This window comes from Coloeus monedula, assembly GCF_965178545.1.
Source record: "Coloeus monedula genome assembly, chromosome: Z".
Classification (NCBI taxonomy): domain Eukaryota; kingdom Metazoa; phylum Chordata; class Aves; order Passeriformes; family Corvidae; genus Coloeus; species Coloeus monedula.
Window position 1 is genome coordinate 81075101 of NC_138822.1, and position 13698 is coordinate 81088798.

The 13698-nt window shown below is 37.4% G+C and overlaps 1 protein-coding gene across 1 annotated transcript in view; it reads right to left on the bottom strand.

The window, feature by feature from the left end:
* RIT2 (Ras like without CAAX 2) overlaps positions 1 to 13698 on the bottom strand; it is a gene marked incomplete at both ends in the record, with an annotated part of 182193 nt that overhangs the window by 100368 nt on the left and 68127 nt on the right. Inside the window, one exon of the mRNA XM_082302111.1 lies at positions 4752 to 4825. Within this exon, the coding sequence (XP_082158237.1) occupies positions 4752 to 4825 (74 nt within the window). The remainder of the gene's footprint in view (positions 1 to 4751; positions 4826 to 13698) is intronic.

The window sequence follows — 13698 nt, forward strand, 5'->3', positions numbered from 1 at the left end:
TAAGGCATAATTACTGCCAAAAAGGCATTTTACATTTCCTTGAGATAAGCTGCACTAGTGTACTTTGAGATTTCACTTCCATTGATTCAGGATTAGAGCAGCATGTTTAGATAATAAGCAGAAGGTTCTCAGATAACAGCCTGAGTGAATCATCGGACTATAGTGTTTAGTCTGAGAAAGTGTGTTTATCTGAAGGGCTCTTGGGACTAATATGGTTCCTCTTCAAAGCTTGAAGCAGGGGGTAAGAATCATAGTCCTGCAGGTTGGCAGGATAAACATGTCCTGTGATTTGCTAGCAATTTGAGAGATGGATTTCAGTACAGAGTGCGCTGTTGTTGTCAGGTTGAAAAGTGTCTGCCTGGAAATGAATTCATGCGCACACAGCTCCAGACAAAGGAAAATCTCCCTGAAATGGCATACCATCACATTTTAAGGCCAATTTTTCAAGTCTCTGACTCACACCTGGGAAATATCCTGGTGCACTAAGTTTATCATAAAAAGCTCACTTTTTAGCAAACAAAAATTGGTGCAATAATCTCGGAATGTACTGTCTCGCTGACAGGTACAGAAATCCATTTTTTCCACATACTTGCCTGCTTTGTATCTGAAAAGAATTTTTGCCTCTTTTACATATCAGATCAGATTGTTTTTCAGTGAAGGGAACTCTGCTGCTCTTTTAGTGTTCGGTGTGAGGTCTACACAGAGATTGGGTAATGTGTCACACAGAGGAAAGCTGCGGCAGGAATAAAAGCTCCTGTGCCAGTCAACATAAATACAGCAGGAGAGATAACTGCTGTGTGTGCTCCATGAGGAGTATACTTCTGGGCTGCAGAAGTAGCAACATATTTTTAAGCTAGAAGAGAGGGTGAGAAAGCGTAAATGAGTGAACAGAAGGTTTCTATAACTCTGTGTGGAGGCTTTTTTGTGCGCGGTTGGAGCAGTTGGGGGTTGTCACTCCCTGAGAATAATTGTGAAGGGAACTGAATGCAGAATAAAGTGCTTGAAGGCTGAATGTCCCTTCATTTGGACCTGCAAGTTTGCTGGAAACCAAAGACTACATCAGTTTAGATTAAATGTATGTAAGAGCAGATTATTTTTATGATGCATCGGTCAAGAAAAGGGAAATCCCACAATTATTGCCACAAACACCACTTCCAAACTCAACGGACACAGGTGAATTTCAAGGGAATGTTACTCAAAAAATCTCCCATATGGGTGAACAAGGAAGTTCAAGCTATCTTTATGGATACTAATTTGCATTTGCAGATTTCCGTTAAGTTTGTCCTATATACTCCACATGCCCTACTGTAGCTAGTATAAAAGCTAAAAAAAGAAACTTCTTCAATTTTATAAATATGATCTTAATCTCACATTTACTCTGCTTGGCTTTATTTTCTTCTTGTTTTGGATTTAATTGAAATGTAGTTGCAAAAAGAAAACTTTTGGGTTAAGAATATGACTTCTAGTTAAAGAGCCAAAGGCATCACAGACAGCTAACCAAAGGAATTACTGGCAGCTTCTTCTATACTTGGTTGTGCCACTGAAAAAGAATATCAGCATCAATTTTTTGTTCATTTCCTTGCAGCACCACACATTTACAAGCTTTTTTGGTAGGAACAGCTCAAGTTAGGTCTGTTTATGACAATCCAGCTACAAGGAGCTCCATCAATACCTGCTCCTGAAACTGTCTGAGGTAAACATATTCTGTCTGAATTTGACTGTGGTGAGTAAACACAGGCTGCCTGGCTGGCAGGTGTAGAGGGTGGTGAAAAGCAGCTGTAGTGAGTTCAGTGAAGCAAAACTGCTTACACCAACCCTTACACTCATTAAGAAAATGCCTCTTGTTGTGCTTTCAGTAGAAAAAATAGTACTGGAAGAGCACAAAAGGGCAAATGATTGTGTATAAAACATGTATCAAGAGTTCACAGAACATCAGTTTTCTTCCTGAGACAAGCAATTGGTCTATGTTATAGTGTCTGTATATTCATGAGAAGAGAAAAATCAGTAACTAGATGAGCAAGTTTATTAATATTTCTGGTTTTCACTTTGTTTGAATGTTTTGTTTTCTTTTTCAGCTTCAGAAAGTTGAGAACATAAATGTATTTTTGAAGCACCATTTATGATTTAAGTGCTTCATACTGGATCTACCAGTTAAAATATCAAAGACTTTTATGCAGTGTCAGGTATGAAATCACATGCGGGTTTTTAAGTCTAGACATGACAATTGAAAACAATTATTAGTAGATAATTTGGTCAGTGTTGAAATTCTCAATTAGTCCATAGATACAGGAGGGAAAGAAGAAACATTTTTGTTGAAATATATCCTCGAGCACAACAACAAAACACATTAAATTCAGTCAGTTTCTCTATTGACTTCTTGTGTTCCCAAATAGGGATGAATTACAATTTTAGCTCCTTGATCTTCTGAAGTGATTAAAGTCATTATTCAAAGTTGATGATGAAGTATTTATGACTTCAAGGACACCCAGACAAATGAGATTTCCACTGCCTGATTTAGAAGCTGTAACACCATCTCCTATTTGACATAGAACCCAGGGGAATAAAAACAACTAGGTACCATCAAGGCACAGAGCAGCAGCAGCCCAACTGGGTGCTTTGGATTTTTACCCTGAGTCACCAAAGTCAGAGCAGAATTTGTGTGAGCTTTGGTGAGAGCACCATTAAGTCCTCTGTGAAGAAAGAGCCTATTTCAGCTGCTGACTTCAATGGGAGTCGGATTAGGTCTTGATTTATTCTGAAGCTGTGTAGTGCAGATAGAGGGGCAACAAATCCAAAGACATCTGCAAAGACAAGCAGCTAAATCCAGGACACTTAGAATGGACAGCTCCTGAAAAATTGTGGGGAAGAAAAGGGGGAAGAGCTTCCTAGTTACACTGGGAATGTGTTTCAGTGATGACAATCTGCACTGGAACAACAGGGGAATTTAAAACAGTTTTTGTCATATCAAATTGACTTGGTAGAATCATTTCAACTGAAGTAGAATAGCTATGACCAGGCTGTGCAATGGCCTGGGCTGATGGATCTGCTGAGTGTGGCGCTTCTGTCACAGGCCTCTGCTCGCTACAGAGAGGAATGGCTGAGGGAACAAAGGAGGTTTAGATTGGACATTAGGAAAAATTTCTTTTCTGAAAGGGTTTTCAAACCCTGGCACAGGATGCCTGGATAGTGGTGGAGTCATCATCCTCTGAGGGATTTAAAAAATGTGTAGCTGTGGCACTTGGAGTCGTGGTTTAATGGTGGGCTTGGTAATGCTGGATTAATGGTTGGGCTCAATGATCTTAAAGATATTTTCCAACCTTAAAATTTCTATGATTCTGTGAAATATCTGCACCACATTTCATTACTTGGTCACTACATGCCATGGACCTCTAATATTGTAGATGTTTCTTTTCCTAATAGAGACAAAATTTAAAACTGTTTATGAGCTTTCCTCTTCCATTGTTCTTATCACCTTCCACTGACTGAATTATTCTGATTTCTTTCCTTACCTTACAGTTGTCTGCTCTGATAAAACTCATAACCTTGGCAATCATATCCCCCTCCCATAAATTACGAATGAGGTTTAGTTCTAGCCTTTTCATATGACCCAAAATAAAAAAAAAAAATCATGCAAAAATTGTGTATGTGAAAATGACTGACAGCAGATGAACTTCCTGTAAATTTCTGGCAGCAGACTGCACTCCCCACCAGTTTCAATGCCCATTTTAGGTGCATTCAGACATCTGGGAAGCTGAAAACAAGGTTACCAGGCTTTTCCTTCTCAGATATTTCTTTGTTTATTTAAGTACATTTAAGTTCCCTGTTGGTTGTCTCATTCCTGCACAAGGTGCACATGCACTATGGAAACTTGAGAAACTACAAAATCCTTCAAACAGACCCTGAGACACACCTGAGGAAAAGATCAGCAAGTGGCAGCACTTTGATTAAACAGTAAAAATATCTTGAGATGGAAAGGGAATGAACTGAGTCAGGTAGAATAAATTATTTTACTTAACCTTCTTCTTTGTTACTGTATATGAAATTAATCCCCTGACTGATGTTCACACAGCAGACATGCTGTCATAGAAATGGCAGAATCACAGGATGGTTTGGGTTGGGAGGGAGCTTAAATTTCATCTCATTCCAACCCCCCTGCCATGGGCAGGGACACCTTACACTAGACCAGGTTGCTCCAAGTCCCATCCTGCTTAGCCTTGGACACTTCCAGGGACTGGACAGCCACAGCTTTCTCTGGAAAACCTGTGTATGTACACTGTGTATTACTTCTGGCATGAAGATATTTTCCTTATGTGTGAGCATTTGATATTTAAATATAATGTGGGTAGAAGAGGAAATGTAACAAAATACTTAGTCTAAAAGCTGACCAGAAAATTCCTGTAATACATATAAAAAAGGAGGACTGAGAAAGACGTAAGACAATCAACACAGTATTATTCATTCCATTATTGTGATAGATGTTCCTGCATACAAAAGAAAAAGAAACAAACATCTTTTTATCTACTGCTCATTTCAGCCTGTCTGTCTCCTGTGATGCAATTTGGAAATTATACTGTGCTATACTGCAGCACTCCTTTAATCTTCTCCTTTGTTAATTCCTCTGTGTTATTCTGCCACTGCTTCCTTTATGTTTGAATAGGGAACCTTGTTCCTAGCACTGTGACCCATACATCCGAGGTTAAAATCTTTGAGTTTATCTCTGATTGAATGACTCACATTAGAGAATTACTCACCTGTCCAGCAGTGTCTAGAATGTCCAAATAGGCTGGTTCATCATCAATTCGGACTTGAGTTTTATAGGCATCCTCTGAAAAACACAGTGCACTTTGCTTAAGATATGAGTGGCTCAAAGAATGGAAAATGAAATAGCTTTGCTAGTTTGGAGTAGGCTTTTCAAGAGCTCTTCAGTCTGACCTAACCTTGTTTTATTTCAAAAGTCCCTTTTTGAAATCCTATCGTCACTACAAAGCAATAGCAAAAGAGAATTGCTTGTATCACACTATGTCAAAATACAAAAATTAAATTTCCCTTCCTTTAAAAGGGAAACATTTCCATTTCTTTAAGCACAGACCCCAGGCGTTACTTAGGTCACAAAGATTCAGAGTTGTTGTTCTGATGCTATGCAACAGAGTGTTTTTCTCCTTACCACAGTGACACATTCAAATAACTTTTCCAGCAAACTGTTTCAATTTAAAGATTGTCTAAATTATTGGGATAGACTCCCTGTGGCTGAACAGGCATGTCAGAGCAATTATTAAAACTTCTGTATATCTCCAGAAAGGCTGAGAATAGACTTTTTGAAAATAGATTCTGTAATCTATGTCCTCACACTCTTCATAGATGCAGGCAGAGGAGGAAAAACTCTGCTTTGTGGACCCTTCCATTAGCTCATGATTTTGTCAACTAAATTTAGGAGAAGAAAAACAAAGAAAAGGTGAACAACTATTTGCATAAGAAGTTTTCCTCACATTTCAGTTTCATTGCCCTCTCAACATTTGTATTTTCTTCGTATGATTAAAAGACGTGTAGATAATGGCCCGTGTTTATACTTGAAATAGTCTTGGAAATTATCTGTGCTCTTTAATTGAACAATCATGCAGAGCAGCCTGAGTGGTTTTTGTGTCTGACATTGTGCTTTGGAAGTGCACTGAGGTGTGAAGACAAGACAAGTGCATTTGTGGTATCTGAGAAGCGCCATTAACCACCATGAGCCGGTGGCTGGGCCTGTCCTAAGAGTCAATCCTAGCAGAGACCCTCAGGAATAGGCTCTCAACAACTGTTGAAATAATACTGAGATAATAACATGGGATTATATGGCAGGTAGTTGGAATTCCTGGGACATTCCAACTTGTGCCCTACTATATATGTTGCATCATACAGCACTTTACACAACATGTAAAAACTTGCTTTCCACCTGGTAAACTAAAGCTTTTGAATACATGGTTCTGCATAGCCTTAACTCAGACCCCTCCTATGTAGCCAGAGGATTGCTATCTTTTATGACATAATCACATGCAGTATTTTCCTCTTTATCTTAGGCCTCAATTCAGCAAATTAATAGGCACATGACTTTCTTTAAACAAGTACCTAATCCCATTGATATTAAGATGGCCCAGAGGCTCAATTAATTATATTATATATTACCTTGCTGAGAAAGCCAGAGCACTCCAACCACCATATGTTTTTGTTAATAGATCTTTTTGTAGGGATTGCTGAATAAGAAACTCTGTGGCAAAGAGGGACCATATAAAAGGAATTGGGCTACTTGCAGTTTAAGTAATTTATTATTGCATGACAGTGCAATCTACCTGCAGTAGATTTTTTATTTTTTTATCTTTCTTGTTAACTAAAAATTAAAAGAAAAGTAGGAAAACATGTAAAATCAAACATGGTATTTCCTTCACATGAATTCTATTAATACTATCAAGTATTATTAATTCCATGCTGGTGGGTGCCTATTTGCATTAAATTACTGCATATACAATTAGCATATGACTTCCATAAATTTAGCTTGCATTCTTGGCTCTGCAGCTGGATTCTCTAAAGCCAGTGGCCCTACTTCCCTTTTCACTTAGACTAATGTGAATCTTTATACAGTAGCTTTAAAACAGCTAATGCAGACAGAAATTTTCCTACTTAAATTCTACTTGGATAAAAATGAACGTAGATAAATCCTGTCTTTTTTTTCCAGCAAAATGATTTACAAGTTCAGAGTTAGTTATAACTAAAAGACCCACTGGCCTCTGAATATAAGCCACAGCTTTCAGCAAGTAAATGTAAGATATCTACCCTGCTGAGCTACTCCAGGTGTACCCTGATATAATGTCACTGTCATCAGTAACGTTTCAACTGTTAAATGCTGGAGCCAGACTATCTTTATAATATTTTTACTTTGCAGACATAACACTGAATCCACAAAGACATTTTGTCATTTTCATTCATTTTGTTTTCCCTAAATACTGACCTTAAAACCTTTCACAAAGAAGTATAAGAATCACTGTCCCATTTTAATTCTTGATGCATGCTAATGTCTTCTGTTGGTGGCAGAGAAACATGTTCTATTGTGCTATGACCAAGTGCATGAATCTAAATAGTTTTCTAGTCAAAGGCTTTTCACATATAAGATTTGCTTTTGCCCCAAGAAATGTAGAGATGAAACAGGAAGGGGATATGAGTTTCCTTTGTAAAATTCTCTCTGCCTGCATGTAAAAAGCAGGGTAGTACAGGTAATATAGAAATGCCTAAAAATGCCCTCAGTTGGGGTGTTTTCAAATTGCATCTGGATGGAAAATAAGAAGGAGTTTTAACCCCGAATTTTCTTCAGGCACACATTCAAAAGGAAGTCCTAAAGCCCACAATTATCAAGGAAATCACTGTCTTAAGCTAACACACTCATAGCAGAGAACAAATCATAGGACCCACTCATGAGCTATCACTTTCTTAATGCTCAAACACAGCTCTCTTTTGAGAGGCACTGCCCTTCCATTGAGCTGGGGATTCACTGATCTCCTGGACGTTGCATTCCTTCCAAGGTGGAAGGCAGAAGCAAGATGCATAAATTGAAACCCGTGTTTCCCATATCATGTTGTATGCACCAAATGGAAGAGCTGTACCACTTACTTCTGCTCTACAATTAATAGTTCTAAACTGTGATTTCATCACAGAAAGTAGTGTAAATAGAGGTTTAATTCTCTTTTATGTCTCTTACATGGGCAAATATCTTTATTTTACTTAGATTATGGGGCAGAGGAGTTAACCTGGAAAGAAACCACCTCCTAGAGATTGAGAGTTGGATATTATCTGTATGTTGAACCCATATTTTTGGTTCAGTGGTAGCTATGATGTTAAGCAGAAACCATAGTATTTTTGCGTGTTTCCCAGAGGACTTCAGAAGGGACTACTGTGTGGCTGGTCTTTTTAGTCCAGGCAGCACGGTACAATTTATGGTCATGATAAGGAAAGAGAAGTTCTGAGACATTGCTGTAAAGAGCAGGAACACACTGCTCACATGTGGACAGAGTAGAACAGAAGTGAAGATGTTCCACTGAAGCTGCATCTAAGTGTATATGAAACAAAGCAGGAAAATCTTCATCAGGAACACTAATAAACCCACACTCTAATATCCTCCCTTTAATAATTATCCACATTATACACCAACTGGTGTCTGGTGTATTTACAGTACTAACAGTGTTTCAGTACGCTACACTTTCTTTCACTTAATTAATTTAAAATACAAATATAATGCTCCCTTTAAAGATAATTTGGGGGCTGCTAAACCATGTGTATCTCTACTTTACATTCTACATCTCTAAGGAGTGGTATTTAATAAATGGCCAAAATCCAGCTGTTGTTTCAGTAAAGCATTAAGGCAACATACAAAATAGAGACATGAATACTAATCAGACATCAGGCAATAAATCAGACTAAAATTATATTGTTTATATTAAGATCAGGATTAGTCTTTTTCCGTGTTAATTGTAAAGTGTCAACTTTTGGCTTGAGTAAAATTCAGCGGAAGAGGAGGTTATTACACAAAAAACCTGTGGATGGAGTTTATTGATATTGCTAACTGTGTTTCAAGCCGTGACTGCAAGAATGAACATTTCTTAGGGTACTGAAAAGAGAACAAAGCAAAACTCCCACATCCTTGCAATCTGAACAATGCGTGGATATATAAACTGTGCTATTAAAGATTTTTTTTTCTACATATAATGTCGATTTTTTAGAATCTTATTTCCTACGAAGATGAAAACTAAAAATTAAAATAGATATAAAATTCTTCCCAGAGGATGATATCATTTGGCTTCAATGATTATTGACTGTTTACTGTATTGCAAGGTGGGACAAAACAAATAGAGATCCAACTGTTTTCTGAATGGTACCTTTTTCTTTTTAATTTTAAATGCTTTCTTTCTTTATTCACTGTCTAAATTAAACCAAGTAAAAAAAATTCTTGAGAGGTTTATTTTTTAACTTCTCTTTCTTAATTGTTTGGTTGTCCTTTGCAGTATAATAAAAACAAAGAAAAAAGTTCTTTAAGCTTTATGTTATTAAGATTTTTTTTTTCTTTTCTTTTTTTTGGTGTGTGTGTGTGTAAGATTAATGCATGACCTTTTTTTCTTTTTTTCAGCTTTCTTTGTTTATAGGATATAATTCTGCAGATAGAAGTACAGTAATTAATGCAAGGTTGTGTTACGATCAGTTATCTTAGAGAAGCTGAATTCATAAAAAATATATCAAAGTACTTTTTCAGTTATGAGCAGGTAACTGCTTCATGACAAATAGATTTGGATGGTGTACAGTTTAAAGGGGAGTTCTAATGGGCTTTTCATCTGCATTTCAGACATGTTCCAGTCCCTGAAATATAGGTCAGATGCTTCTTTCTTCCATTTGTTAATTTTGCTTCTATGCCTTCTAAATAAAGTCTCTCTCCTCCTCTTATACAATACCAATTGCAGTAAAAAATGATCAGATTCATATATATAGGTGAGCCAAAAGATATTTTATTTGACTGAGGAGGTGTCAAGCCAGCAGAAGGAATCCAAGCTCAGTCAGCCACACCTGCAATTCTGCCTCTTGCTGTTCTCCCTGCGAGCCAAAGCAACAGCAGGAGACACAGTTCTTGGTGGGCTTAGATTATCTGCTACAAATGCATTTTAATTTAGCAATGGTCCTGGATGTAGGATGGTCATGAGTCTTTTGCTTTATGGGTTCTGTTTCTATTTACACCAAGGAATTTTTAAATAAAAAGACTGTATAAACAGAGCCATAAACCACTGTACCAAATACTACACATTAACTGCTCCTGTTTGAGATAAGAATATGCATGTCATAGGAATTACCCATCAAAAAACATTGGTATTAAAACCTCCCTTAGCATATAATTATTTTCCTGGACTATGAGTGTTTTATAATTTAGGTGAACATTGCTATCAGCATTTTGCAGACAAGGACACCAAGTCACAGAGGTTGCCTTCCTATAAGCTATGCACACATGATAAGCAATGGGTGGTTTAGAGGTGCAGGACTGACAGATTTTATTGCCTTGTATTTTGTAAATACTCACATAGGCAGCAGTATCCTTTAAAATAATGCAAGTAGGGATATTAGTTGTAGGCTATTATCTAGGATATGTAAATTCTGGTTCCAGCTCTCTTACATCATTATACATGGTGTGATTCTTGGGGATGTCCTGTGCAGGGCCAGGGGTGGGATTTCCTTGTGGGTCCCTTCCAACTCAGTTTATTCTGTGATTCTGTAAGTATATCTGCAATTAAGAATACTTCATATTCTTCTCCCCAGGGATGCTGGTTTTCATTTCTCAGCATCAAGCTATATTTGCCATTTGTCTTTTGTGTAGTTTTGTCATGTCTTTGTCAGATCCTTCAGGTTTCACCCAGTTTCATGCTAACAGCACAAGTTGCTTGTTACCAACCTACAAAAGTGATGGTAACAGACAACATTATTCCAGCCAGAAGAATCGTGATGATGGTTTGCAGAAGACAGAAAAAATTGCTTCTCCCTTCTAAATCCACAGCTAAAAACACTTCCTTCAGTAACTACACACTTTGAACACCTCAGCTCTTTTTATGAAAGATACATAGGTAAGTAATGCAGTATTTAATGCAAATATTACTTCTCTGCTAGCTAGCCCGTAAAAAAAACTATAGTGTAGGCCTTGAGAAAATTAAAATAATCTGAGAAAAAAATAAAGCATTATTCATGTTAAGTGCTTATCGTAAAAGGAATTCATACATTTATTCATTACACATTCAGTTGCATGATAACAAATACAGAAATCTCTATCTCCCAGTTTTCATTTTAGCATTCAAATTGCCATAAACATATTTACAGATAAGATAGTAAACCAAGGTTTTGTCCACATATGTCTTCAGAAAATACTCTGTAATGTTTTCAAATGCCCTTGCTAAATTCAAATACATATCACTGTTGTAGATTCCATCTCTCCTTAATTTCAGTTGGAAACACAATGCCTCGTTTCCTTTACTTAGCCTTTGTTCAGTGTCATGACATGCTTTTAACTAACTGCTGTGTTCTGTTTTAGAGGTTTCTCTACCTCCAGTGACACATAAAAAATAATCCTTGGTTGTTCACTGGCACAGGTTTCCCAGAGTATCTGTGGCCGCCCCACCCGTGGGAATGTTCAAGGCCAGGTTGGACAGGGCTTGGAGTAACCTGGCCCAATGGAAAGTGTCTCCACCCATAGCAGGGGAGTTGGAAAGAATGATATTTGAGGTCCCTTCCAATGAAAACTATTCTGTGATTCTGCAGTTCATAAGATAATTCATAATTTTAAGGAGTTGTCTTGGAGTCTATCAGAGGATATTTTCCTCCAAATTTGTCCAAACTGGCACAGGAGTGAAAATGCAAATAAAAAGAATTTTTAAAAAATATTTTTATTATCTATGTTTGAAAACAAAAGAGCAGAACCACTCATAGTTGATTTTATCCTCCTAATAGAAGAACAGCTAATATCTTCAGCAGAAAGCAGAATCACAACTAAATTATGTCAAATAAATCTCTGCATTTCATCTTAATCAATGAAAAATGGTGTCTAAATACTTGGAGTGGCACAGGGCAGGGAATCATAGAATCACAGAATTGTTTGAATTGGAAGGGGCCTTAAAGGATCTCATTCCAACTCCCCTGACATGAGTAGGGACACCTTCCACTAGACCAAGCTGCTCAAAGCCCTGCCCAACCTGCCCTTGAACACTTCCAGGGATGGGGAGTCCAAAACCTTTTTGGGCAACCTGTTGAGCATCCAGAATCATTGTAGAGGAATAAAAACTTCAATTTAGGCCCAGTAAGTCCCATGCAGCATGACCATTTATTAGTAGATTTTAACAGCCCTCTTCATCATACTCTTGTCTCACTCCTTTACGTTAGGCTTTGGCTGCATATGTTTCCAATAATTCACTTAAAATCTTCCTCAGCCTAATGGGCATTTCTGTTCAGTTCTCACCTCACCACAGTGCTCCTCTCCTAATGCCATTATGTATCTGTCTTAAAACAGCTGCTCTCAAATTAACTTTCTCCCTCTTGTTGGGCTGCCTAATGTTTCAGATCTGTGCTCTGCAGGGCAGGACTGATAACACTGAGCTGCTGAAGCAGCCTGATTGATTTTCAGCTTTGGGTAAGTACATGCCAGGTTTCTTGGTGACCTGAAATGCACCCAGTGCCTTTAAAATTGGGAAATGGGTTATCCATTGCACATTCCATCTTTCTATTTTTTCAGTTTTACTTATAGATGTGTACAAGCACTTCTTCTTGAATATCAGCTTGCTGTTTCATTACTGTGGTACCCTTTAGTTCTTTGCTGAAAAGCACTGGAAGCAAAAGCAGCATAACCTCACTTTCTTTATACTAAGTACAAAAAAAGAAAAAAAAAACCAAACCAAAACTCCAGCACTATCTGTGCTCTAAAATGTTTTGTGTGATCAGAAATCTGAGGGAATTGAGCTTTGAGCCAGTCAAATTTAATTTTTCCCTTTGGGTTTCTCATGATCATGTAGTTTATTAATGAAGCAGTTGGAAAAGAAGACAATGGCCTGCAGAGCTTCCAATAAGAACTAAAATTAAGAATGAATGTGTTGAACAATTTCATGTAGGAGAGGTTTTCTTCTATATGTAACAATCAACAAGGACACAAAGCACAATGTACAATAGAAAATTCAAGGTAAGACACCTATTTTCAGACAAAAGAGGTCGAAAATATAAAACCTTGGTAGCCAGCAAGGCAAACTCATTTCTTCCTTGTCTGGTCATCAGCACCTTGCACGCAGTCAGATCTCTGTCATCAGGGCCCAAAGTTTATAAATTAAGCAGGATATCTGAGCATAACAGTAGATGTGAGTTTATTCACTCCTGAAAAAAATATTAGGGCCATGAGCAGATTTAAAATTAAACACAAAAGACACCAATGCAAATATCTCCTTCTACAGAAATATTGGGCATTTTTATAATACTAGACTATGTATTAATTTTTTACTGTTTGCAACATTTTATTTTCTAGTTGCAGATAAGCATTTTCACCTCCAAAATAAAATTATTATTAATTAAAGCAAAATGCATGTTCACAAGGCCACAGAGTTGTTACAAGTTCTGACCAAGATCAAATTACAATTTCTATAACTAAGATGAAGTCCAGAAAACAATGCAGTCCTCTTCCTTCATTTCTCCAAACCTATGGATGGATAAGCTCATTCCATTTTTACATGTCCACACATTTTAAAACATAGGATTCTTCTGGGTGCAGGTTGAGTCACCTCCTTTAAAGGATGACTTTCTGCTGGGACACAACAGGGCTTTAAATGAAAGACTGACAGAGTCTATCTCAATGACTTGGTCCAGTGGAGCACCTTTTAGTTATGATGCAAATGCTGTAGTCAACAAAACCACCATTTGTGATTTTAATCTGCAAATATGCACATATGTGGCTAAATTTGTATTCATTATTATATAGGACAGAGCTTGTTTCCCAGAAAACTCACACAGCTCTTCCTCAGAACTTGCAGTGCCATCCTCCAAAAAAGGCTAAATTTTACTTGTTAAGTGTCCCTCAGAGAAATTACAATTTCTCTGCAAAAGTTGGCAATTTTGCATGTTAAGGTTGAAGACAGCTCAAGCAAACCTTTGCACTTGCTGTTAGAAACTACT